Source organism: Oryza sativa, chromosome 3 (assembly GCF_034140825.1).
Source record: "Oryza sativa Japonica Group chromosome 3, ASM3414082v1".
NCBI classification, from domain to species: Eukaryota; Viridiplantae; Streptophyta; class Magnoliopsida; order Poales; family Poaceae; genus Oryza; species Oryza sativa.
Window position 1 is genome coordinate 5,060,353 of NC_089037.1, and position 27,696 is coordinate 5,088,048.

General features: G+C 41.8%; 1 protein-coding gene and 1 non-coding gene across 2 annotated transcripts; one reads left to right on the forward strand and one right to left on the reverse strand.

The window, feature by feature from the left end:
• Nucleotides 1-558: 558 nt before the first annotated feature.
• Nucleotides 559-1,497, reverse strand: LOC9272643 (uncharacterized). Its single transcript, XR_010739808.1, has 2 exons — nt 1,246-1,497; nt 559-1,164 (listed from the first exon to the last, which is right to left on the reverse strand). It is a non-coding gene; the product is annotated as an uncharacterized protein (transcript).
• Nucleotides 1,498-20,783: 19,286 nt separating this feature from the next.
• LOC4331939 (CASP-like protein Os03g0196400) lies at nt 20,784-27,101 on the forward strand. Its single transcript, XM_015773186.3, has 3 exons — nt 20,784-21,183; nt 24,166-24,298; nt 26,350-27,101. Exons 1-3 carry the CDS (start codon nt 20,933-20,935, stop codon nt 26,620-26,622), a joined length of 657 nt encoding a protein of 218 aa, XP_015628672.1. The 5' UTR covers nt 20,784-20,932; the 3' UTR covers nt 26,623-27,101.
• The last annotated feature ends 595 nt before the right edge of the window (nt 27,102-27,696 follow it).

The following is a 27,696-nucleotide window of genomic DNA, read 5'->3' on the forward strand; positions in this document are numbered from 1 at the left end:
TTTTAAACTAGGTATATATCCATCTTGGGATAGTTATGAAGTCATGGTTTTTGGCACGCTATAGTAAATACCGTGTCCACAGTTGATCTTGGCGATCGACTCACGTACTATCCGTGATCGATTTCAGTTTCTGACTAAAGGAGGCAGCAGCAGTACATTCTTAAAGTGACATGTCAGTTCCAGTAGACCATGCATCGATCATCCATGTGATGCTTGTGATCTTCCTTGCCATGAGCAGTGGAATAGTACACTAGCTAGTACTCCATCTATTCCAAAAATAAATTGATTTTCTGAGTGTAGCCCCAAGGCACAGTACGGTAGAAATACACTCAATCAACGAAGAATACAGATGTTAATTGGACAATATTATTTCGATTTCAGTATATGGAAATGGTGTACTATATATTCCCCAATTAGAATTATTTAAAGTTTATATAGTAGTATATATATACTATATATTAATTCTTTTCAAACAGTTATTTTTTTAAAAAAAAAACAACCTTGTACTGTCCAATAAGCAGAGTATATATATTATACTAGTTAAACACACCTTGCAGATGCAGATCATATATCTCGATCCATTATCTCGGATACCTCAGAGAGTACGTAACACAGCAGAAGTTACAAGGAAAAATGCAACAAAAGTACTGCAAATAAGTCCGGGACTTACGAGCCGTACAGAATAACGAAAGAACAGCAGAGGGCCGCCATGCATACGCGCGTGCATATACCATTACCACCATATATAGCTAGGTTTACAGATGAAGCGAGGTGTCGACGTCTACGTCGCCTCTGTAGCCTGAATTCTGCATCGTCGTCCACGGGCTCGTCGTCGCCGGCGTCGACGGCGAGGCCTGGACGACGCCGCTGCCGTGATGCAGAGGCCTCGACGGCGGCCGGACCAAGTCCGGGTGCAAGAACCACCTCGGCTGCTCATTGGTGCCGTTCACCGCCGCGTGATGAAGGCCAAGGCCGAGAGCCGACGCCGACGCCGAGCCGGCGGCGGCGGCGCGGTCGTGAGCGTCGGCGGGGCGCACCCTGTTCAGCTCCTTGTTGCCCGCCTCCCTCATCTCCTTCACCTTCTGCAGGTTTCTGAACCTCTCCTGGAGGAGAGCTATGGAAGATGTGTGGATGATCGAAGGGGAGGCCTCGCTGCCGCCATGCCTTCTCATCAGATCGTGGAGCTCAGCTACTAGCTAATTAGAAATCAACAATTAGCAAGCAAGTGCAAAGGGCTCGCTTAACCTTTACTTGTAGCTGCTGCAGGCTAGGTCACTGTTGCGATATGATGCGTGTGTGAGAGAGAGAGACTGCAGGTTCGCGTGTATGTAGCATGAAGTTGGCTAGCTAGCTAGGGCAAGTATGTGGTGTTTGGTGCTTGCTTGGTTGGAGCTTGTTGTTGTTGCAAAGCTAGCTAGCAAATCAACTAACCAACTGCAACTGCAATGTATTGGAGTGGTGGTGAGATCGATCGATCTCTAGCTAGAGCTAATTGGGGGCTTCTTGGAGGGGAGCTAGAAGGGGTGTGTGTGTGTATATATATAAGCCGCAGGGGCCGGGAGGAGAGGCGGCCTGGCCGGGTGGGAGGAGTGCATGCATGTTGTCCTCTTGCACACACTGATTCTCACTAGGCACACTAGCAAAGCAGCATGTGTTTCTGTGCCAACTCAACTCCAATGGACGGATCCAATCCAAGGCCACCTAATTTGTTGGCAAAGCAATTTGGAGAGGGGAGGAGAAAGAAGAGGAAAGGGAATCAGGGCGAGGTGTGGAAAGTCCAAGGGGGAAAGGGCCTTTTGGAGGGGTAGGGGTTGGGGGCCGGAGTGGTGTGGCGGTGTGTGTACCAGTGTACTCTTTAGTTCCAAAATATACTAATCTAGAAAATGATTTGATATAACCGAGTACAACGAATATGGATAGAGAATTGTTAAGATTCATAGTGATATCATATGACAACCTATGTATCAATGTACCCTTTAATTTTGCCCCAAAATAAATCAATCTAGAAAACGATCTGATATAACCAAGGACTACGATATGGACAGGAGATCGTTCAGATTCGTTATACTCGATTATATCAAATTGATTATCTTTTAGTTTGGTTTATTTTGGAACATATGAAGCATATATGTGTAAGTGGAAGGGTTTGGGTTTGGTGATTGGATGTGAGGTGCGCCTGTGCGTGCCACTTTTTAAAGTAGTAAAGGGTGGAGAGGTAGTACAAAACCAGGCGTGGAGGGTAGCGCTTGGCACGGGATTGTGGAGGGGAATATGGTCATATAGGATTTTGTGATGGTCTTTGTCCGCTAACCCTTGCCCTGGAAGCGAGTGGGCCGGGGGCCTTTCAGACCCACCCTTTTTCTTTTCTTTTTTTCAAGCCTTCTTTAATTTTGCTGCCTATCTCCTTGTCCCTGCATGCACACATTACATGCCTATCTATCTCCTTGTTTATTTCTCAATGTGTGGATATATATTTATCACTGCATTGTTGTTCCATGTCATGGATTGGGACAGGAGCTCCTCCCCAAGGAGGAGAGATAGGTGTATAAGTATAAATATATCTGGCGGTGAACCATTCCAACTGATCTGATTTTCTTTTTAATTTCTCCTTGGTTAGTTAATTAGCATTGGGTTTTGGTGGTGTGATTGTGTGTGTAGGGGTTGAGGTCACTTTGATGTTTTCTCTGTTGTTTGGATGCTGGAGGTCAAGTGAGGGGTTGAAGGATGTGTTAGGGCTCCGACCAATCGACCGGCCAGATGAAGAGTTAAGGATCGGTTTATAAATATTACTACCAGTAGCACCTCGTCGTGATTCTGTTGTTTACTAGGTGCAGTTGGACTGTTGGAGCAACTTGAAGCTTTTCAGGGGTAGGTTTCAGAACTTGATTGATTATTCGATTCTTGTTACTAGTATGGTTTTTAAATGAACAGGTCAAGCAAAGCAACAGCCGCTAGCTAGCTAGCTGCACAACCAGCATGCAGGGGCCCCAAATTAATCATATGTCATGCCATGCACGAGGGAACAAAACAAGTGCGACAAGCTGCATTCATGGACACTAGTCTACACATTATCTGACCACCTATAAGGAATCAAGGATCGATCGATCAAGGGCTAGCAATCAGACTGCTCATGATTCATGACTCGGTACTGGAGTGGAGTACGAAGTTTTTACAACTTTTTGTGCAGGTAGCCAAGATGCGTTTCTCTGAACGTGTGGGCGCGGGGGTACATGTGTGTGCATGTGTGGATGTTTAGGTACTGTGTCTGTGTGTGTTTCCTTTCAGTTGTATCAACTGAGCCCTTGTGTCACGGTTTGCCAGAAAGGGACCGCTCATGTCACAACTTACTGATCAGTCTCAATTATGTTGTCATGCATGGACTGATCTGCGGCTAGCTACATCGTCAATTAAATGTGTGTGATACAATAATTAATTCCACAGATCATAGTACTATGATACGTGATATTCAAAGTCCTAATCGATGTGTCGATCAGCTCATCAAATATCAACGCACACAATTATCCGCCGTTGTTGGCTTAATTTTAATGGTTTCTTACTGTCTTTAAGAAATGCTGAAAATCATTAGTAATAGATAAAAATTTGAGCTCTATATCTACAAACGGATATACACAGGCAAGCTTTACATATATATTTGGCCTGTAGCGTGCAGAATAACATGTAGGCCCCCTTTGAATCACAGGAATGAAAAAACGGGGGAATAGGAAAAACATAGGATTCTGATAGGAATACAAGTGTAAAATAGAGGATTGCAAAACACAGGAAAAACATAGGAATGACCGTTTGATTGAGCCGCAGGAAAAACACAGGAATTTGAAGAGAGAGAAAGACTCAAAGGATTCTTAACATGAGGTAGAACCTCATGTTAAATTTCCTTCAAAATTTGCATGGGAAGAGGCATTCCATAGGAATTTTATAGGATTCCATAGGATTCATTCCTTTGATTTAAAGGGCTATATAGGAAAAATTCCTATAGAAATTAAATCCTTTAAAATTCCTATGAATTTCCTTTGAATCAAAGGGGGCCGTAGTATGTCCTTCAGCGTTTTCAGCCTCAATCAGGCAAAGAGAATGAAATGGTACGTAGGACGGTAGGAGTACCATCTACCATGGTTCTTCTCTGCTTGTACGTCCGAAACTACTAAAAGAAAAAAATGCTTGCCTAGCTTAGCCATGGAGTAGGTTGCTACGAAATGCGTGAAGCGGCTTGGAGGAGTACATATTACTACATGCTTTTTTAAAAAAAAAATTAGAACATACATTGCTACATGCTGATCATATATATATGTACAGTGGAGACGTACAGGTTGATCATATATGCAGTAAGTTCAACTTAACTATTTTCAGATTATTCTGGCTTAGTCATATCAAGCACAGTGGTTTGCTAATGATGCATGGATAATCTATATATAAATTTACAAGTTGTGAGTAAGATACATTATGTGCACAATCCCAAAAGTACCACACCGGCCTGTTAGTAAACACCCATGTGGCTCACATGTTTATGTGATGCTGGAGTAATTAGTCTCACATGAAAAGCACATAAAAATTTGGTTTAGCATTTAAAATGAATGCAACCATTCCCACCATAATATCAGTTCACTGCTAAATCACCTTCGACAAAAGAAAATACTAAAATCTTGCATTAGTAATCTTTAGGACCTTATAATTTGTTTTGCGATTATTTATGCCATGTCTCTTCCTCCAATTCCGATGCTCCGGTGATCAACAATAGTCTGACGAGTTAAGTTTAGCGTTCAGGGTAGGGTTGGTTTTGAAGGGGTGAGAGAAGGACATGTTCCCCAGCTTAGAGCAATGTTAGTAAGAAATGGTGGCTTGGTAGCAGTGGAACGGGTGGGTGGTGAGGCAGTGGTGGTGCCCCGCTAAAGCAGTAGAGTTGGTAGTGAACAATGTGACGGTGTAGTTTTGGTGGGGGGAAGCTTAATGAGTGGTGAGAAGGCAAGAGTGTATCCGACTACAAGGAGCTATCGGAGACAGGGAAGATGACATGCAGGGTCACCTTATCCTTGTCAGCTTGAGGAGGGGAAAGGCAGCAGGGAGGGATGAAAGGGGAGGTACATCGGGCCTCAGTGGTGCCTGTTGGCGCCTTCCGATGCTGGCGCAGTGGAGCGGCTACGTGCTGGTACGGTGGTGGAGGAGGAGCTAGGTAGGGGGACGATGGAGCCTGGAAATAGCAGCGGTGTGAACAAGGAGGGGAAAAGAAGGGTTTAGGATTTTGTGGGTTGCATGAATGTCAAAACCACGGACAATGTAGAATTCACATGATTTTTGGGTGCTTGAATGATATGATATGCAGGCAGTCCTAATACTTTTGGACTAACCCTTTTACATGTCGCTAGCTATTGAGGATCCTGAAAACTTATATTGTTAATTACATTCCCTTGAACGGTAAGATATATATCTGTTGGCAAAGCATTTATCAATTGTCTCGTATCGGTCGTGGCAGTTGGCATCATGCAGTAGTTTTTTTACAGATTCTAATTTATCTGCGCATGTTTTGTATAGTTCAGAAAATTGGTGGCATTACTAATCTTTAAGACGTTATGTAACTTAATTTAGGTGGTTACTGATGGTCATGGCCAGACCGTCAGGGAACTGTAGAGCGAGCAGTGCACGGTGCACCGCTAACAATGGGCAGTGGCCGAGCAGACAGTCTGTCCCCTGGCCCTGAACCCACCCATCACGTACACTACACAAGCAGCCATGTAGTGCAGGATCCTAGAGAGAGCCCCTCTCGGTGTCCCCACCTGTCTGTGACCTGCACGTCGATCTCGACCCCGACCCCCGAACCTCCTCCCTGCTTAGCTAGCTAGCCGCTAATGACTAGCCGTCATTCGATCCGAATCACCCACACTATCTAGCCGGCTAGCTTCTTGCCCCCCTCCCATCCCTCTCCGTCCCCCAATCTCCTACCATGTTGCTGATCAGCCCGGTGTCACATACCCTCCACTGTTCCCTACGTACGTGTTCCTCTCGGAACCAGAGGGACAAGAAGAGGCATACGTAGGGGTATGTTACTACCAGTAGTATAGTAGTGTAAAGAGAACAGTCCAAGAAAATGGTAGAGTACGTGATGGATGAGCCACACAGTACAGAGAGAGAGGCAGTACTCCCATCAATTCAGCAAATTATGAGAGGCCGGACCGCCGGTCGGGGCAGCGTCGTCACTCGCGAGTCACCTCATGAGCGCCGATGGAATGCGACACCTCGCGGCGCGATCGATCGGTCGACCGATGGTTTTATTTTTTTCCCTACGGTGTCCGCTAGCTTTGCTAAAATCCGCGGCCGGAGGGCGTAATCATTCGGTCTGGCGAAGTTGATCGATCGAACGGGCTTCCGGCCGGCATGCGCGCGCGCGGCAGCAGAGCAGGTCGGTCTGGGGTTGTTGGTTTGGTTTGGAGCGGTATGGCGTGCGCGTACGCGACGGGCGCCCATCCGGTCTTTCGAACGATCGATTCGTCGCCTGCGTGCTCGGCCCCCGTCGCGTTGCGCGTTGGCGCGCATGCGGGGGAGGAGAGGAGGGGGCCGCCCGCCGGCACCGGTCGCGGGGGCGACCCTAGCCGGCTAGCCGCTAGCTAGCCACCGATGTGGTGACTGCTGGGCATAGCAAGCTAGGCCACGAGGTGAGGTGGGGTCGTGGGGGTCGATCTAAGGGTAAGTGATGTGACTACCACCTCTAAATTTATCTATTTTATTCACTCATAATCTAAGAGACAATCCATACAATATCAATATCTTTAATACTCTCACACACTTTTTAAAATTTGTGTGGAGGTTACATCTTGATTTAGGAGTGGCTCATATTCTCTTTCCTCACTTCTCTCATTCACCTCATCACTCAATCTAATATGGTAACTCTTAGAAGTAATATATGAGATATTATAGTATTTGCCCTAAGAGGTATAGGCGTACGTGGCCGGGGCCCGGTGGGCGTTGCCGAGATCGATGAGGGGGATTTTGCTGCTGCCAACCAGAAATCCGACACAGACCGGACGATCGATCGATACCGCTGCTTGGCACGTTAGGGCGTGCCGCGTGCGACACTATGGCTGATGTGCACGTACGTTCGCATCTTCCTCCTCCAAGCCACCGTGCTTTTCTTGGATCGTACTATACGACAAAACATCGATCACGTAGCTGATTGAAGACGCTTGCTTGTATTTTGTTCGGATTTGGACTAGAGAGATCCATAATTCCCGACCAATTTGGGCCCTTACTCCTCGCGTAAGGAAAGAAAGCACCGGCCCAACAGCGTGGCACCCTTTACTTCGGCCTCCACCACCAACCAGCCGAGGCCGAACGGACATGAGCATCTCAACCCGTCAACCGCGCGACGCTCGGTCCAGTCATCCGGCCCAGCAATGGGCAACAGCGTTACGAGGGGTCGCGAGTTCCGCATGCCGCTCTCCCACACGCGACGGGAGCCGGAGCCGCAGCCGCAGCCGCCCACTCGGTCGCCTGCTCCCACGACCCACGGCCCCGCACCCCACGCGTCTCTCGTGCGTGGTGTGGACACGGCGCTGCCTGCTTCGGCATGGTGCTCCCGTCCGTTCCCCCGCGCGGCGCGCGGTCGCGCCCGGTAAAATCTGTGCAAGTTTCGCGGCTGCTCGTGTAAAACGGTAAGCTCCAGTTCGTCCGGTGCTCCTCCGCGCGACTCGTGCAAAGATCTGTGCAAGCGCCCAGTAGTTCCCTGTCCCATGGAGTGATATAAGTGACATTACTGTGCGAGTGGTCGACTGGCGGTGCAGCTGCCTGATGTACGAAAGCTAGCTATAGAGACAGGCAGAGAGCGATGATGGTTTGGTTGCATCAGGCATTTGCCCATGAAAGAGAGGGGATTTAAAGGCAACTTCAAAGCTGTGGGCTTCCAATCTGGCTTTGTTCCCATCATGCAGGTACACGTCCATATTCGGGCAGCCCAGACTGCACGGCCATCTACTTGCTTCCGCACTGCACATTCTGAATGGTATAAGATGCTAAGAATTTATGATCTCCCACGTCGTATAACTCCTAATTACTCTGCGAAAAGGATGCCCATCTGCTGCTTGTCGAAAGCTAGCGTTTCAACAACGATCGTTCTGTGCCTGAAAGGGATGCTCATCCACTCATCCGTTCTCTTGTCAAGTTCAGCATGCCTGAATTGTTGGACGTGCCCATTCTTCCAAGCTAGCTGCTTTTATTCTATCAAAATATTGCAACTGAACCATGATTCGTTCCTCCCCATTAATGATGCCTGATGAGCAAATGGCCAATGTTGTGATCGGGTGTTCAAAATAGCAGTTGCAAATATGTACTCCATCCGTCCTAAAATATAACAACTTTTAGCTCTTAGAATTTGTTCCAAAATATAACAATTTCTCCACCAATATTCTTTTCCCAACCAATCACAACCCTCCACCATTCACTTTTTTTCTACCTACCTCAACTACTCATCCAATCACAACCCTCCACCACTCATTTCTACCTATTTTATTAATAACCGTGTCTAACTCTAAAACTTCTTATATTCTGGACGGAGCGAGTACATGCTTTCCGTGGTATTGTGCGGTGGGCATTGATTGTGTGCTATTATGCATGGTCCTTGTTCATCCTTGCATGCCCTGCACTTCTTTGATCCTTCTAAAATGACCTTCAGCCTTGAACTAGTCTACAGATATCAGCATCATCTACCTGTATTTTGTTCACTCTGAATTTCTTCCAGAATGTGTGTTGTTACCACTATGTGAGGAGAGAGGGTTTACATTCTCTACCATAATGACACTACTATTAGTATCACTAGTGTTGTTACATCAGACTATGCCGACAAATCTTTCAATCTTGGATTGATCGATCTATTGAGTGGTGAGAGCTAACATTTTTTGTATATACATGCAGTTTGCCAGGTCGGGATACCTCAGCGAATGCGAAAGCAAGTGAAAACTAACACGCCACTAAGACCTTTTGTCTGAATTTGTGGACTTCAACAACATTTCTGTTGGAATTGTACTTTGTGATGTGAAATTTCTACCGAAAAATCCTCACGTCCAAAGATGAGGATATGCCTGAATTCACGGAATGCGGATACATCTTCAGACAGGGGACAACTCTAGCTAAACTTTACATTAGCAGTAGTAAGATATCCAAGCACTGCTCTGAACTACTATAAGCAAATAGCGTTCGTTGCCCCGATTACCGGATAAACAGAGAAATAAAAAGTAGCGGACAAAACACCTTAATGCCGTGCAAACTCCAAGTCCTAATTGCGCTGTGCAAACTTAAACTGGCATCTGGATATTGGTGGATGGAGCTTGCATCTGGACTTCTCTGAGCAAGTCGTCGTTGATGTAAATTGCCCTCTTGATTATGGTCCCTCGCCCTGCTTGTTCATTCCCCTTTCCCCCATGAAAACGTCCCGGTTTATGACTCCTCTGCAACTAGCTAATCTCACACAACAGTTAAAGTAAACTAGTCACTGTCGTGTTCAACGTGTGCTAGTGCACGACTAGCTACGTTGCTGCCGTGTAAAAAAAGCACATGCTCATGTGTCGTTTGCATGGGTTGGGAACCCTTCCCTTCGACATGAAAAACAGAGCAGTTCATTAGTCGTGATTAATTAATTATTTACTATTTTTTCAAAAATAAATTAATATAATTTTTTTAAACAACTTTCGTATACAAACTTTTTTTAAAAAAAATCTATGGGGTACTAACCCATAATTATCTCAAAAAAAAACAGTACTGTTTTACCAGTGCGTTTTGTTTTTCAGATAAGATCAGTGATCCAGTGTACTTCAAGAGCTCTCCAAAAAAAAAAAAAGAAGTGTACTTCAAGTGCCAGCACGAACCGCTACTCGAGTCTTCAGAAAACCGGAGACACGAGACCTTATCGTGTTTGAAACGAACCAGCACGCACTTGTGCATGGCGTATCGGCATCACGCGGCCATGTTGGTACGTACCCAACGCTCGTGCTGACACGCACATTGCTGCGCGTAACGGAACAGGAGACGCAAGCACAAATGGATGCCTCTGTTTTCTTCGTCAAGTCATGGAACTCTGAGCTCCGGAACTTCTTGCCGACGCAATTTTGGCCTTTTTCTTCCTCCTTCCTATCTCTTTTGGTTATTTTATCGGTTCGTTCGGTTGGCTCTATATTCTCGGGGACTGATTTCGGGGCACCAGATGCACTCCCTAAATTCAAGTTGATTTACCAAGCTTTTGCAATCAATTGCAGTGAATTCAAGAAGATGATAGTAGTAACTTCTCTTCTCTAGTCAGTAACTCACTACTAGTACTCACTCCGTCCTAGAATATAAGTATTTTTTTTAAGTATAGTGACAAGTCAACCATTTTTAACTTTAATTATTAATAACAACAAAATAAAAAAAATTAATCATGTAAAATTAATGCTACTAGATTTATCATTAATCAAACTATTATAATATACAAATATTTTTATTTAAAATATTTTATTTTTATAGATATTGATGGTCAAAGTAGCATCTGGAAGAATATGATGAGATCCAAAAATACTTACTCCCTCCCTTTCATAATGTAAAACTTTCTAGCATTGCCCATATACATATAGATGTTAATAAATCTAAACACATACATATGTCTAGATTTCTTAACATCTAAATGAATGTGAGCAATGCTAGAAAGTCTTATATTGTAAAACGGAGGAAGTATATTTTATGATGGATGGATTAGTAAACACTACAACAAATATACCTTGTAGAGACATTTTTCTAATACTATAGAGATATTTTTAAAATGCCTTTACAGTGTTGTAGAGACATTTTGAAGAGTGTCTCATAAGTGCCTTTTGGTGCATTGTCTCTATGTACTAAGAGGCATTTTATAAGATGTCTCTATGCAATTGGCGGCACTCTCATAAGTGCCTTTTGGTGAATTGTCTCTACGTACTAAGAGGCATTTTATAAGATGTCTCTATGCAATTGGCGGCACTTTGTACAGGCATTAATATGTTGCGGCAATTATAGCAAATCAATATGAAAAAACATTTTATAAGATGTCTCTATGCAATTGGCGGCACTCTCATAAGTGCCTTTTGGTAAATTGTCTCTACGTAATAAGAGGCATTTTATAAGATGTCTCTATGCAATTGGCGGCACTTTGTACAGGCATTAATATGTTGCGGCAATTATAGCAAATCAATATGAAAAAAAGAAAAATATTATCCCTCACCAATCCTTGAACTCATGACCTCTTGAGTTGACCATTTTTATCTTCAATGCACTAACCATCTCAACCTCATTTAATTACATGTAAATATGTTATTTGTGTTACTTATATCTAAGTTACTTGATATATATTAATATTTAGAAAAATGCATTTACATCGTTTTAAATGCCTTAAGAAAAATGCCTTTACATATGAGGCAAATTTTAAAGTGCCGAAAAGATGTCTCTACAAGATAAATTTAACAAAGTATGCTAAAAATGTCTCTAAAGTGTCTCTAGAGAAAAAATATTTTAGACGATTTTGAAAGTGCCTCTAAAAAGTGTCTCTAGACTATAGAGCTTCAAAACATAGAGGCATTTTGAAAATTGTCTCTACAAAAATGCCTCTACATAAGGTTTTTATTGTAGTGAAATAGACATGCATTTCATGTAATGGTTGGAGACATCATCTAGATGAAAAACCACTCGAGGAAGACGAACATATTGGGAGTCACCAAGCTAGCGTACATAACCAGAGGATTTTTTTTAGAACTATAACCAGTGGATTAGTTTTGGCGATATGCTTGCCACTGGAAGTCTGGAAATACAGTGAGGTGACTCTATCGTTAGGATTTTCGCATTGAGTATTAGTTGTAAAGGAACTATTCCCCGTATTAAAAAATATAGTAACCCAGAATAAAATTAGGCACATCATAGCATGAATCTAGAAAGCTACAGCTTCATGGTACTAGATTGTGTTTAAATAGTTACAATATTTTAGGACGGAACGATTTTTTTTTCTTTTACACCAAATACCTTTATTTCGATTAGGTCTTCCACCTCTATCTATCTAGTTATCCAATCTCCTAGTTTTATGTAATAGGAGTAATAGCGACTCTTAGTCTGTTGGTCACATAACCTTGTATAAACATCAAATTGATTGAGCTACAGTTAAGAAGTCGTATAAATAGGAACAGATCTACTAAAAATAATCTATAAATAAAACTTTCATCTTTATATTATTGAATGTTTAAAAGTAAATGTTGAGAAATAGACTATGATCAAACAAAAACAAACCTAAAATCAACTCTAAAATTATGTTTTAGAATTATACTTTTGACTATGGTGGATAAGCCAACACGGACGATGGGAGTGTGCCATGCACCACACGCAGATGTTTATTTTAACAAGTTCATATTATAATATATGTACTTAATATATAGTTTCTATACCATGTTAATAAGCCTTTTCTTTCCTAATAGGCCAGTACAAAATCTCAATGGAAGTAGGAGCTTGCCTTTTCTTTCACTAAATTTGGATATAGTATTGTGCTGTTGAGATGGACAATCTTTTGTTTTTGCTGCACCCAACCTCCAGATCGGCCAAGGTGCTCATCTTCAATGCATCTCCCATTCTAGGGTTTAGGGCAGAGCAATCCATCATATCAATCTGACAAATGTTAGGTGCACTCTTCTCTTCAAATAAAATGTTATGTGCACTCTATGTGCGTACTGTTGTGCTAAATTATACAGTACTCCACCTGTAACAAAAACAAACTATGTCCCCTTTAAATCACATGATTGAGAAAACGTAGGAATAAGAAAAACGTAGGATTTTGATACGAGTGCAAGTGTAAAACAGAGGATTGCAAAACACAGGAATGGCCGTTTGATTGGACCGCAGGAAAAACACAGGAATTAGAGGAGAGATGAAGACTCATAGGAAAGTTTCCATGAGGTAGAACCTCATGCTAGATTTCCTCCAAAACTTGTATGTCTTTAGGCATTCCATAGGAATTTCATAGGATTCATTCATTTGATTCAAAGGGTTATATAGGAAAAATTCCTATAGGAATGGAATCCTTTAAAACTCCTATGAATTTCATTTGAATAAAGGGGCCTAACTTTTGGGAAGTTAATTTTTTTTCTAAGATGAGAAAAGAAGATAACACTGAGAAATTCAATGTTCACATGACAAATTGTAGAAATGGGGCTTTATTTACTTTGATAAGGGGTATTACATAAAACATCCAGGTTTTCGGGAACAACAGCAGGAAAAGTTAACAATATATTCAGAGTTTCTCTTCCAGAACAAATATGTTCTGTTGATCTGTCTCTCTCTCTCTAAAAAAAAGTTCTGTTGTAACATTTTCTCTTTTTTTTCCACTCCAAGACTTTTACTTGTTCGAAAAGCTATCCACAACTAATTCAATGTAACAAGCATGACTTACTACATATATTGATTTCTACAGGACATATATTTAATCACCTTCAAGATAAAACTTTGATCAATGGTCTATCATAAAATATATTCTTAACATTTACTTAAATATAATAGTGAAAACACTTTGAATATGTGAACAATTCATTTTTGTGTACTTAAATATTTTTAGTTTGATGTAGTGAGTGTAGCTTAGCTATTAGGACCCATTTGATTTGGGGGAAAACATAAGTATTTTGGAGGATTTCAATTCTCTAGAAAAAAAATCCTACAAATGCATTTGAAACAAATGATTAAGTCATATCATATCTTTTCAAAATCCTATGAAATGGACAATTCTTTTGAGATTTTGGAGGAAATTTAACAAAAGCTTTAAACTCTTGGAAAATTTCCTTTGAGTCCATCTCTCTCATCCGATTCATGTGTTTTTATTACGATCGAATCAACGGCCATTCTTGTGTTTTGCACTTTCATTCCTGTCAAAATGCTTTATTTTTTCTATCCCTATGTTTTTTTTCATTCCTACTATTCATAAGGCCCTTAGATTCCTTGTGATAGAACTAATCCACCCGTCAACCAATAATACGCCTAATCTTTCATAGGTGCTCGTAGGAGTAAGGTGTGCTGGTATGTGTTCGAATACTCTAGTCGTTGTTCTCCTCCTGTCACTGTTTAATTGACCTCCGATAGTCGTTACTTATGTATCGATGAACATTAAGGGATACACGTGGCTTGCCATTTCGGTGTCAAATTTAGATCTATGATGATATATTTAGCAAGATTAAAGGTCTAATCTATAATTTTAAAGATTAGGGACAGGGACGACGAGAAACACCCAGAGGTCTTCCGGCTAGCTCCACAAGGTGGTGGGCTAGACGACTTGGGTACGGAGCCTCACCCCTTCTTATTATTTGATATTAGGTAATTCTCTAATATTCGTGTCTTTTAGGGACGGGGACGATAATACCAGACAAGTTTAAATATCACCAGTGTAATTTATTCTTTCAAAAAATCAAATACTCTAGTAATTCTACTTAAGTCATTGTTAACCATACTAGGGTGATAACCTATGAATATTCAAAACAAAACACAAGCAGGTGATAACCTACAAAACACAATATTTGTATAGCAGAAGTTTTCACTCAGAAACTGGCACTGGTGGAGAAATGTTTTTTAGTCCCGGTTCGTAACCCCCCTGTAGTCCCGGTTTTTCAACCGGGACTACGAATCCGGGACTAAATATCGCTATCTTTAGTCCCGGTTCAAATAACCGGGACTAAAAATCAATCTTTAGTCCCGGTTGGTGTTATCAACCGGGACTAAAGATGGGAGCATCTTTAGTCCCGGTTGATAACACCAACCGGGACTAAAGATATTTTTTCTTTTTTTTTCTGCTTTTAATATTGAATATTGATTTCACACCATCCCCTCCCATATCCAAATCATCACATATTACAGAACATCTCCAAATCCTCAAACAAATCATCTCCAAATACATTACAAACTCTTAAAAAAATTACATCACAGGGTTCTAAAAAATTCATCACAGATTCACATCTCACACAAAAATACATCACAGATTCACATCTCAAAAAAAAAGAAAAAAAATCCGGCCGGCGGCCACTGCCGCCTCCCCTCCTCCCCTCCGCGCCGGCCGGCCAGCGCCGCGCCGGTTGCCGCCGAGCGGCCGCCCACCGCAGCCGCCGCCTCCGCGCGGCCTCCCGCGCCGCCGCGCCGGCCGCCCACCGCCGCCGCCGCGCGGCCCCCCGTGCTGCCGCGCCGGCCGCCATGTAGGCCGCCTCCGCGCCGTCCCCTGCGTCGCCGCCTCCGCGCCGGCCGCCTGCACTATGGTGAAGGAAAAAAGGAAGGAGAGGAGGGGAGTTAGAGATAAGGAAAGAGATAAGAAGTTAGAGAGGAAAAAAAGAGATAGAGGGAGGAGTTTGTTGTGTGGACGAGAAAAGAGGATCGGTACTATGGATTATATAGTGTGTTTTGATTTTTATTCCCGGTTAGTAACACCAACCGGGACTAAAAATAGGTTTTTAGTCCCGGTTGGTGTTACTAACCGGGACTAAAGATCATAGGGCCCTGACACAGCCTGACATGGAATCAACCGGGACTAAAAATCATCTTTTGTCCCGGTTGGAGTTACCAACCGGGACTAAAGATGATTTTTAGTCCCGGTTGGTAACTCTTCCTCTTATTAACCGGGACTAAAAATCATTTTTAGTCCCGGTTTTTAATGGAACCGGGACTATTGTGGATATGGGTCGACCGACCAAAGATGGTTTCTCTACCAGTGTGGGGAAAAAAAGTCACCCACAACGTATTCATGCTGTTGCTAATTTGAGACGAGTTAGTTACTTAGATCTAGAAACCTGAGAATGGTGGATGGGAATCGTGCAGCGGTGCGCGCATGGCCTTCCATTAGGGTTTACAATTCCGAGATGGCCTTCCGTTTCGCGAAATCCGGTGGAAAGCCGGTAGATTCCAAACAAATTTCATAAACCAATTTTTTTTAAAACAAATTTCTTGAAATTTACCGATAAGCTCGTGAAAACTGGTCTTGGCGAAATTCCGAGCGAAATCATCGAAATTTCAATCGGTAACTAGGAAATGAAACTGATTTTTTCCTTTTTTTTAATTCGTTATTATTTTCTTTCTTTCTGTAAATTTCAGTAAATACACGGAATATATCTTCTTTTTGAAAATTTATATCCCAATAGATTCTATGAATATCATACTATTTATAAGATTTTATTTTATTTTATTCCTTTTTATCAATTTAAATTTGAATTTGGATGAAACTCATCAAAATCTCAGTCGGCTTCAACTTTTGAGCCTTGTCGAAACCTCGAAATTTCACGGAATTCGACCGTTTTCGTCGGAATTGTAAACCCTACCCTCCGTTCACAGAGCGAATAATCATAGTAGCGGTCTCTGTCCAAACAGCTAGCATAGAAAATTCTTCCGGTAGATTTCACCGTATCTGCAGCCAAATCAGAAAGTTCGTCGTGTTTATAGGAAAAAAAAAATCAGCCACAACGTTAAAATCAACGTTTTAAAACTAAAAATACAAGTTAGGAATTCATTGGAGGGAGTTCAGTCATATGCTATTGGATAAAAAAAAATTCTGCTATGAGCTAAATAGACGTCCATGCTTTGTTGTAGATTAAAATAAATTATATGTGCGCTAATATTCCTTGGAGCAAATTAATTGTGAGATTTTTGGTATTTTTTTTGTTTGTGCAAATGTCTTTGCATAATAAATTGTATTTTAGGGACGAAATTAGATAGAATCATATATCTGCAGAACACTATGGGCCTGTTTGGGGAGCTTCTAATTGTTATAGCTTCTTTCAGAATCAGAAGCTCCCTAAGCAGTCCAGCTTTTGATCCAGATTCTAAGAAATTATAATTGTAGAATTCAGAAAATGAACTAAAAGTCAGAAACTAGAAAACCCAGCTTTTCCAGATTCTCATAAGTTGGTTACAAACCAGCTGTTTCTCAGAATCTTAAGCTCCCCCAAACATGCCCTATATGAAATAGTAGTTAGTAACTTAGTATAATATGAAAATGTAGTTTGTAAAAATACTCTATCGAACAAAATTGATGGGGTAACCGATTGGAAAAGATATAAATTACCCCCAAACTATTACAGTAGTACGATTTAGAGTTCTAAACTCTAAAACTTTTAAGCCTTAACTATTCAATCCGGATGAACTACCTTCCTAAATTAATCTGGAGTAATTTTGATCTGACATAGAGCACACATTACAGTGGTTTGACTAACGTGGTGTGGCGGTCCAATCAGGAAAAAAATAAAAAATAGTGGGTCCCACACGCCATGCCTTTGTTTCCTTGAATATACTGTGGAGAGAGAGAGGGAGAGAGAAAGAGCTGGCGACCGGCAGCGGCCGAAGAAGCCTTGGGTGGCGGCAGAGATTGGTCCCCTAGGGTGCAAGGGACGAAGTGCGGTCGTCTGGACAAGCCCAGGGTGGCGACGACACACGTGGTCAATTGAAGAAGCCCAAGGCAGTAACGGTAGCCTTAGATCCAGAGGAAAGGCAAGACCGCGAGAGCGATGGGGACAGGGCAGGCCCAGCATGGGAGAAAACGAAGTTTCGGTCACCGACCTCCACGAACTCGCCACTACCATCATCCTTCTCAAGCTCGTGAAATAGGGCAAGACTGCCATGGAGGTTGCTAGTTGGGAACTCCTAAGGTGTGGTCTGGTCAGTGGCTCCACCTCAATCTGCCTTCTCATCTTCCCATCCCGACGGCTCCGCTGTGGGTTCCGATAGAGAAAGGCCTCCACCATTGCCTTTGTGTGAGCTCTGGCTCATCGCCACCTCCGTGCGAGCTCTACCTCCTCAGTCACTGCAGCCGTGGCAAGGGTGCTATTGGGTATGATTGGAGTGTGCCTATGCGTTGACGAAGGAAGAAGGCTGGTCGTAGGCGGCGGCAACTGTAGCTAGCCAAGCTCGTGGAGCCCCCTTCCTCCCCTCCCTGTTCGGATTAGCCCTCGCCACTAGCGCTCTCTCCTCTGCTCATTGAGAGAGAGACAGAGAAGGAGAGGGAAAAAGAAAGAAAGTGAAGCTAACAACTGGGTCCACCGGTATTAATTTTAATTTTTTTCCTAAGTGTATTGTCATGTGTGCGCTACGTACGATCAAAACCGCTTCGTATTGACTTAGGGGTAATTCATTCAGACTAAATATTTCAGGGTTAAAAAAAACCTGATTTTAGAGTTTAGGGGTAAATCGGTCGTAATTCAAACTTTTTCTAACATATTTGTTGCCACCACCATTTTATTTTTCTTGTTTTTTTTTTTGCAAAAAAACATATACAACTTGCTATTTGTAGCTGTGAATCTGATAGTTGATTGCTGAGTACGTGAACCTCATCGTTGACCATCGAAATGGATAGCTGTCTATCTGTCTCCTCTTTTCGTTTATACTTATTATAAATAATTTATTAGTAATAAAAGATAATTATGCAAAATTTTTATATATGTATTCTTAGTGATAATAAACTAAGAAATGAAATACGATGAGAAAAAAAAATCCAAATATCAACTCTAAAATTAAAAGTTAAGTTTTACCGTTTATCTTTTTTAAGAATTATACAGTACAGCGCAAACACTTACAACGCCGTACACTCATCCCTATGAACACACGCACGTAAACCCTACGCCGTACACTCATCCTTATGAACGCACGCACGCAAACCCTACCCATATAAGTATTTTCGAAGACTGGACCAGTAAATCCTGGAGATTGATGAAGTCACCATAGACGGTCTTGTAACCACTAGGCTATAGTTTAAATTTTTGTTCGTCCTTAAAAGCTAAAGGCCAAAATTTAGTTTCCGCTTAAGTTGCTGCCAAGTCATATCTAGCAAGGTAGAGACAAGTGTTTTGTTAGGGTAGGGTTAAAGACAAGTTGATGGGCGCAAGTGTGTTTTGAGTTTTTTTTTTTAAATCAGATTTGTGATATATGAGGACAGGTGGTGGCCATGGTTAAAGTGAGCGACAACAAGGCACCGAAGCGAGTTAGATCCTGGACCGACGATGATTCAGTGATGCTAGATCGTGCAGCCATGCTGCCCATGCACGCAATATGGCACCAAAGATCGCAGAGGATATCATAGTGCCACATGCACAATTCTTTATTTCTCAGTAGATTTTACCGTATCTGCAGCGGAATCAGAAATTTCGTCGCGTGCTGAGAGCGAGAGAGAAAAAAAACCCAGCATATACGTAGGACCTTTTTTTTTCTCAAAGTATAAAAAAATAAGATTAGATGAAATATTTTATAATACTCCTGTCCAAATGTAGTTTTTATAGTATAATATTTTATTCTAAAATAAAGCTATTTCTTCATCTATCTTCTCATCTCAATCAATCGCAATCATTCCCCTTCACCTACTTCTCTTTTTAACAAATCACACACTTCCCTTAATTATTCCCACCTACTTTTTTACTACCCGTACCAACCTAAAAAATATTTATATTTTGGACGGAAGAAGTATTTTGGACGAAGATACTAGTATATACTACATCCGTTTCAAAATAAGTGCAGCCGTGGAAATCCGTGTCCAACGTTTGACCGTCCGTCTTATTTAAAAAATTTATGAAAAATTTTAAAAAAATTAGTCACACATAAAGTATTATTCATGTTTTATCATCTAATAACAATAAAAATAATAATCATAAAAATTCTTCAAATAAGACAAACGGTCAAACGTTGAAGATAAATAGTGCAAAACTGCACTTATTTTGGGACGGAGGGAGTAACATCATATAGTCTTCATTCCGTCCCATAAAAAACCAACTAGATGTGACACATCGTAGTACCATAAATCTAGACATTTCTCTATCCAGATTTGTTATACTAGCTTAGATTCGATTTTTTTTTTTTGGAGCGAAGGGAGTAGTAAATAGTAATCCCTCCGTCCCAGAATATAAGGATTTTTAGGGTTGGACACGGGTATTTAGAAAGTGGGTAGAATTAAATGGTTGAAGGTTGTGTTGGTTGAGAAGTGGAGGTAGATAAGAAAATTAAACAGTGGAGAGTTGTAATTGGTTGAGAAGAGAATGCTGGTGAAAAAGTTCTTGAGACATAGAAATTGCTATTTTTTGAGGGATGGAAGGAGTAGGGCGTTGTTTAGATTCCAACTTTTTTCTTCAAACTTTCAACTTTTTTTCCGTCACATTGAACTTTCCTGCATATACAAACTTCCAACTTTTCTAACACATCGTCCCAATTTATTCAAACTTCCAATCTTGACGTGAAACTAAACACAGCCTCTAACTTTTCTAACACATCGTCCCAATTTATTCAAACTTCCAATCTTGACGTGAAACTAAACACAAGCCCTGTTTCTTTTAGCTTGGGATTATTATAATCTAGATTATTGGTAGTAAGCTGAAAGAAACAGACAGCTTATTGAAGTAACTTATTATAATCTGGAGCCCAGCTTATTATAATCTGATAAGCTCATTTAGGTGAGCTTTTTCCAGATTATTGGGTGAAAAATTACCCACCATGCCACCCCACTCCCTTTTTAGACTTGCAAACCCAATAATCTAGGCTCTAATAATCTAGGAAAGAAACAACTAACCACTTATTCTACTACAGATTATAACAATCTGTTTATAGTAATCTAACTAAATAATCTATATTATAATAATCTTAAGCTGAAATAAACAGAGCCACAGCCTAGGAATTAAATCCACAAATCGTGCTGGGTTGGTGGAGTGCGCCTAGCAAAAACGTTGCACATTTACGCTCCTCTGCCGCGGCTCTGCATCCGTTTAATTCCTCGCCTGTTAAATACCGGCCCCTCTCACCCGCATCGCATCGCATCGCAGCTATCAGCGCCACTCCTCTTCAATTCTCACGCACTCTCCGCTCCAGTGACACACACACACACGACCGCTCGCTCGTTTGCCTTGCTGCTGCCTTAGCGAGAAACCGGGAGTTAGCGAGCGAGCCGTCGTCGCCGGCGATGAGGCAACAACAAGCGGGAGGAGTTGGCGACGGGGTGAGCCCGGGCAATGTCCCCGTGTGCTACTACGGGCCCGGGGGCCGCGTGCCGTCGTCGCTGGAGCGGCGGGCGCGCGCCGCCGAGGTGCTCCTGCGCTGCGCCGCCTGCGGCCTCGCCGTGCTCGCCGCCGCGCTGCTCGGCGCCGACCGCCAGACCCGCGTCTTCTTCTCCATCCAGAAGGTCGCCCGGTACACCGACATGCAGTCCCTCGTGTAAGCCTCCCTCCTCTCGATCCCCTCCATGTTTGTAGTAGCAGTAACTTTTCTTTCCTGCTTGACTAGTACTTAGTCACTTGATGATGATGAACGCAGCAGCAAGCCAGCAACCGAATCTTTAATAAACTGTTCCAAATTTGTTTTGCACGGAGCCAGCCTCACATGCAAGATGAGGTGGCTCAGAGCACAGTAGTAATATTATCTCAAAATTCGTTGTTATGTGCTACAGTTATTTGCTTCTCACTGGTCGTTGATAGGAGCCAAAGATTCTTGCTACTACCTTTTCATGAACAGTGTGTGCCTTGGCAGCCTTGCCTTTGTGGTTGTTTAATTTGCGTGTTGCTCATCAAGTAACCAATCCCCGGTAATTCGGTCCATGTCCTAGTATGCTAGTACCACTTCCTTTCTAAGGCAAGCGTTAGAGAAAGCCTCCTTAATTTGGTACACCGATCACCTCTCTCCATGTGCGGTGAAGAGCACGGCGAGATGAACTGGTGATTTGTTGTGGTGAATGGTGTGATAGAGTCGTAATCGTAGAGAAGCTGGAGAGATTAACGGCGAGGAAAGAGTGCCAAGTGCGAGGAGATGAGATGGCCAGCCAAGCGTTTCGTACGTGGAGGGAGGGGGAAGCAGCCACTTTTAAAGCAGCAGGCGCGGCACGGTTGGGCCATTTTACTGCCCTGTCGTTGGAAGGGGGTCCCTGCTGCTTGCGTGGCTGCACCACCACACGAAGCTCACAAGTCCGTTTCATTTTAGCCTTGGCTCTGTATCTGCATGTACACGAAGCAGAGGCTCTGCTGCATCAAAGAGGGTCGTAGAGCCGTACCAAAAGTTGGAAAGCTCCATTAATGGCACGGCCTGTCCTTGATGGAGCCACACAGGAGAGAAGAGAAAGAGCTCTCTCTGTGTGTTTTTTTTAACCTTTTCTTTTCTGTGGAGTGAAATAGTGCAAGTTTGTTTTTCTATCCGGATCGGTGCTTGAGTGTGAGTAGTGACGATCGGCACCTACCACGTGGTGGCTGCTCAATGCGGTCTTGATGGTTAGATCATTCATGGAACGTATAAATGCATAACCTACTTCTCGCCGACCGGCACGGTTGGAGAGGGTTAACCCTCTTTTCTGTAGAACTTGTCGGTAGAATTCTGGTCAAAAATGTGCTCACACAGTTCACAGGTAGTAGTAAGGCCAGTCCCTATCCAAGACACTAGACATAGTTTTTATAAACTCCACATCATCAAGAAACTAGTACTACTACTAGACACTACTCTTTCAATGCAAACATCACTTTTCCATATTTAAATTTAATGCTACTTATCTCTTAGAGCACCCGCAATGGTAAAGTAAGGTGCTATCTATAAAACATGTACATCTCAGTAATAGACTAGATTAATAGTAAACCACTTCAATGGTATGTCTACATGGGTATCTATAGCTCTCTAATTCATTGCCTCGTTTTTCTCTATAGACTATCTCCAGATTAGTAGATAGCTTTGCTCTCTCTCTTCATTTAATCTCTTCTAAGTAAGAAAATATGCTGACATGGATATCTTGTAGAGAGCCTATAGATAACCATTGCGGGTGCCCTTATGATGTCTTGGATATTGTGTAGAAACCATATCTCATGCAAGATCTGGTTTTCTTCTTTTTTTTCTCATTTATTCACTTGCCACATCATCTTTCATTCTAGGTGACGGCTTATTTAATGCTATGGACACCATCCTAGTCATTGGGTTGGCCTAGTAGTAGTAGTAGTGTTTTTAACCTTTTGTCAGAATGATTCAGGGTTAATAATGGACCCTCCATGCAAAAATATAGGGGCGTCTTTGACGGTCCAAAAACAAGTTTCTATCGTAAATTTCTCTTACGCTATTTTGCTTACTGTGACAAAATCATACTACTAGACATAAGAAGGTACTTTCGAACATGAAATTCAACAATATTTTTTTATGGAAACATCTAAATAGTATTGGATCCATATGTGGTTAAAAATCTTGCGGATTTTAGTCCAAAAAAGGGTGGTTAAAACTCAAAATTGGATGGTTAAAATAAGTCTTGTACTTCTAAACAGTGGGGGTAAAATAAAAATGATATTGACCTGTACCATTCTTATGACAATTTTTTTTCATACCATCTTTTTTCATATATTTAGTACTGTGTGCGTACAATGGCTTTGAACATCTTTTCTAACGGAAAGGAGTAATAAATGCAGTCCAAAAAGAAAATGCAAGTCATGCATCAATCCATGATCAGTGATCCAGCATGTATGCCGAGTGGCGACCACCATTGATCCGTATTTATTTCTTTTCAGATTTGTGCTCCATCTGTCTACGTTTTGTAGTTACTGTTTCAATTGCTGTCCACATTAACACCCGTAAGCAGGACCATCTTCCCAAGGGACCATGGAATCGTGTACCGTTCAAAGCACTGACATACTATTGAGAAGCTAACCTAGATAGCTAGGACACAGAGTATAAAATAAAATACTACTCCCTTCATCCCAAAATATAAACCACAACCACTATTTTCCAATGTTTCATAATACAATTCACGCATTCATGTATGCAATTAGTTAGCACTTTTCTCTTCTTTTAATTTGTTTTTTGAAATCCTCTCTCTGAAGATCTATAATCCCATTGTATATATGAATTGTGTTTATTGGATTGGTCCAAATGAGAAGGTGATAATAATTCGTTCTTGATCTATACGTTAGTGGTGGTTGGACGTTATATTTTGGGATGGAGGGATTACTACTTATTAGGCAGCTGTGGAGGATAGGCCAGTGATATAATCATCTTCTTGTCTTAAAAAAAAGTTCCATTGCAACATGGAGTAAATATAACTGTAATAGGCACCGAAAAATAACCATGTTTTGCTTAAACTCTTTAAAAAAGTAATTTGAATAACTTCATTGGAAACACAAGTTTGATCAAGGAGCTAGCTATGGGACACGATGGTAAATCTTGCTTTCTCTGATGCAGGCTCTTGGTGATAGCAAATGGGATGGCTGCGTGTTATAGCCTAATCCAGTGTGCAAGATGCTTGGTGAGCATAGTGAGAGGTGGTGTCCTTCTCAGTAGGCCCTTGGCATGGGCTATCTTCTCTTGTGATCAGGCAAGTAGCTGCTAATGTCACAATCAGCTTTTCATGTCATTTGTTTGCTTCTGTTATTTTCTCGCATGTGTGTTTGTCACTATCAAGAGGTGACTTTTCAGCTATGATGACTACATTTTGGGTGTATATAAATGCTGATGTTCTGTACTATAGCTCTGAAATTAGGAAACCCTTTCTAGTGAGATATAATCTTCAAGGATAGGAAAGCCTTTTTACTCAGACATTCCATCTTCATAGGAATTAGGAAACCATTTCTAGGGGGTGTTTGGGAGAGGGGCTAAAATTTAGCCCCTCTCTCAAAAACATAAGTCCCTCGGACTAAAGTTTAACCCCACTTTAGTCCCTCCAACCAAACACTACCCTAGTCAAACATATCGTGCCCAAGTTAATAATACTTACTTTCTTATCTAAGAGTATTTGTGCTACACCACCATGCACAATTCATGTAATCTCTATAGTTTTCCTTTGGATCCTTCCAGGTTGCATAGAACTGATTGGTATCACAGTAACCTATCAACACATATATCCCATGTCAGAAGAAGCAAAGGAAAAACATAAAATACATATACATATATTTTAAAGTTCAGGGTATGAACTTACATATAGAAAAAGTATCTATCTTTGATATACTTTCCTCCTGTTTCAAAATACTTGATATACTAGTAATTTCATAGCCAGCAGAGGTGATCTCAACCATTGATTTATAAGTTATACTACCATTCTACTACTATCAGTTGATGAGGTGATAGTCTAGACAGATACAATCCATTGGATTAGAAAGAAATGAACATTCTAGATTGATTTCTATTACTAGTAGAGACCATGGTAAACATCTCATTTTTACTATTGAAATCAAATTTAAAAGTTTGACCATTGATATTTTCACATTATTCAGTAAGTATGCATTGTAACTCACATGGTTACATTGTTGTGCAACGCACATCGACGAAACTGTACAATATTAAGTATTCACAAATTTAGTCATAAAAAGTAGTGGCCGAAATTTGTACAGTGAGGTCAATGTTAAGTAAATTAGATATTGACGGATTAATTGAACCTTTCATTTGTGGCGCATTAAACATTGGTATCTAACATAACAGTACAGCAGCTCACATGTCACGATCAAACCGTGTAACTAGATATTGATATGTTTGGTCAAAATCGATAGACTCCCTCTCATTTCAAATTAACTGTAGATGTTGATTAGGTTTATTTTAGCTTTGACCATCAATAAACTTTAAACGTCTAGATCAATATGTACGAAAGTTTAATGAGTATATTTAGGATGCAACATACTTAGCTAATATAGAATACTTTCAAATATTTATACATTTTCTTCAAAAGAAAAAATGAGCGGACAAAATTTTAATTTGATAGTACCCAGTGACCAATATTTGAAGATGGTGTGGGTACCATTGTGAGAAAAAGAAAGAACGTTTTAAATAGCAGCTGGAATAGATGAGCAGAATGCAATATATTTTTCATTGATTTTATTGTAATTGAACACTTTTCAAGCTACAGCAAAAATATTATGAGTAGAGTGTTAGTACAATGGTTGCTCCTGCTAGCAATAAATGTGGCTAGCCTGTATAACAGCATGTGCTTTTGCTGTCTGAATTCAGAATCAGCGTTACCATCAACAAGCAGTGAGATGCACACAAAGCACTGTTAGATGTTTTTTTTTAAAAAAAAAGAAGACCTGTTTGGTGTTAGTTGGTGATATCAGAACCATCACGGTATAGCTTGGTGTTAATGCTAGAGCACTAGATCGTTCTGTTGCCTATTCTAGCATTAAATTATCAGAATACATCGTACTCTAAGCTCCAGGGCTGTGTCCATCTGAAAGTGACAGGAGCAGTTTTTACTTCAGTACGTCATTATCTAAGTTTCTTTACGTCATTATCTTCGTTTAATTACTCCGTATACGCGGTTGTAACGTTTATGATCAATGCTGATCGTGTTCCGTCTGAATTCGTATGGTTCTTTTGACTTCTTCTCCAAACTGTCAATAACACTTTTTTGTTCTTGCATCTGCTGCTACATGCGTGCAGGTGATGGCGTACATAGTGATCTCAGCGGTGGCCGCGGCGATGGAGGCGGCGCTGATCGGCAAGTACGGGCAGCCGGAGTTCCAGTGGATGAAGACGTGCCACCTCTACAAGCGGTTCTGCGCGCAGGCCGGCGGCGGCGTGGCGTGCGCCATCGCGGCCAGCGTGAACATGGTCGGCGTCGCGCTCATCTCGGCGTTCAACCTCTTCCGGTTGTACGGCAACAGCAACGGCGGCGGCAAGGCCACCACCACCACCATGGCGGGCGGCAAGTGAAGCGAGCCAGACCAAGCTGTTGCTTCTTCTTCCTCCTCTCGCTGCTGTACTGCTGCCTAGCTGCCCGTACTTCTCTCTCAGCTCTCGTAGGTTTTAACACCACAAGTAGCCATGGCCACCACCATTTGTGTTTTGAGCTTTTGGGACACGACCGGTGTATATGATGTGAAGTGATCCGCGGGGGGGGGGGGGGGGGGGGGGGGGGCGTGTTTGTAGTATTATATGATACTGTAATAAACAAGCGAGAAAGCGATGTATCAGTGTGGCCGCTGGCACGATGGCAGCAGGGCTAGCTAGGCAAATTTACTCGGTTAGGTGCTCGCTGCTGCTGCTGTGACAACCTTTACTCTGTTTGGTGTTCCAACTTCCAACTTGGAAGCCATTTATACTGGCTCGAGGCATGTGGTGTTTCAATTATGGGGTTGGGTAATTGTCCTAGTCTGAACAATAGACCGGTAAATCAAGTATGGTTGGCTCTTCTTCTCAATGTCCAGTAGTAATATCGAAGTGACTATACCCAGTAACATCACGGCACCAGCATGAGATGTGGCAAATTTACAGACTTATTACTATACGCGTACAGTACAGCACGTGAAGCGTATGCCTGACGTTGGGCTCTGTTGTTTGGGCCTTGTGGTCTGTTCAAAACGTACGAATAGGCCTTGTGAGCAAAGGCCTTGTGATCTATCTATATGGGCTGCCTGGGCTTAGAATTGCTCGGCCCTTAGATTTGGTGGATCCGCCAATTCGGCAATGCCTCACAGAGTCACAGATCAGATTAGGACAAAAGGTTCAGGTCAGATACGGAAACAATATCTGATTTCTGCATTAAAAATACTATCAAATTGATTTTTTTTATTTCACACAAAATCCAAAGAAAACTAGTGAATTGGCACAAAGAGATAATTTTATAGAAAATTTGAAGGATTTTAATCCTTTGAGATTATTTCATATAAGGCCCTTTGGAAGAAAAAAAAAGGAGTTCACAAAGTCTTGTGAGATTGGTTTTCTACGTCATCATTCCATAGGAAAAACTCTTGAGTTTTATTTCGTAGCTCATATATTCATTTCCAT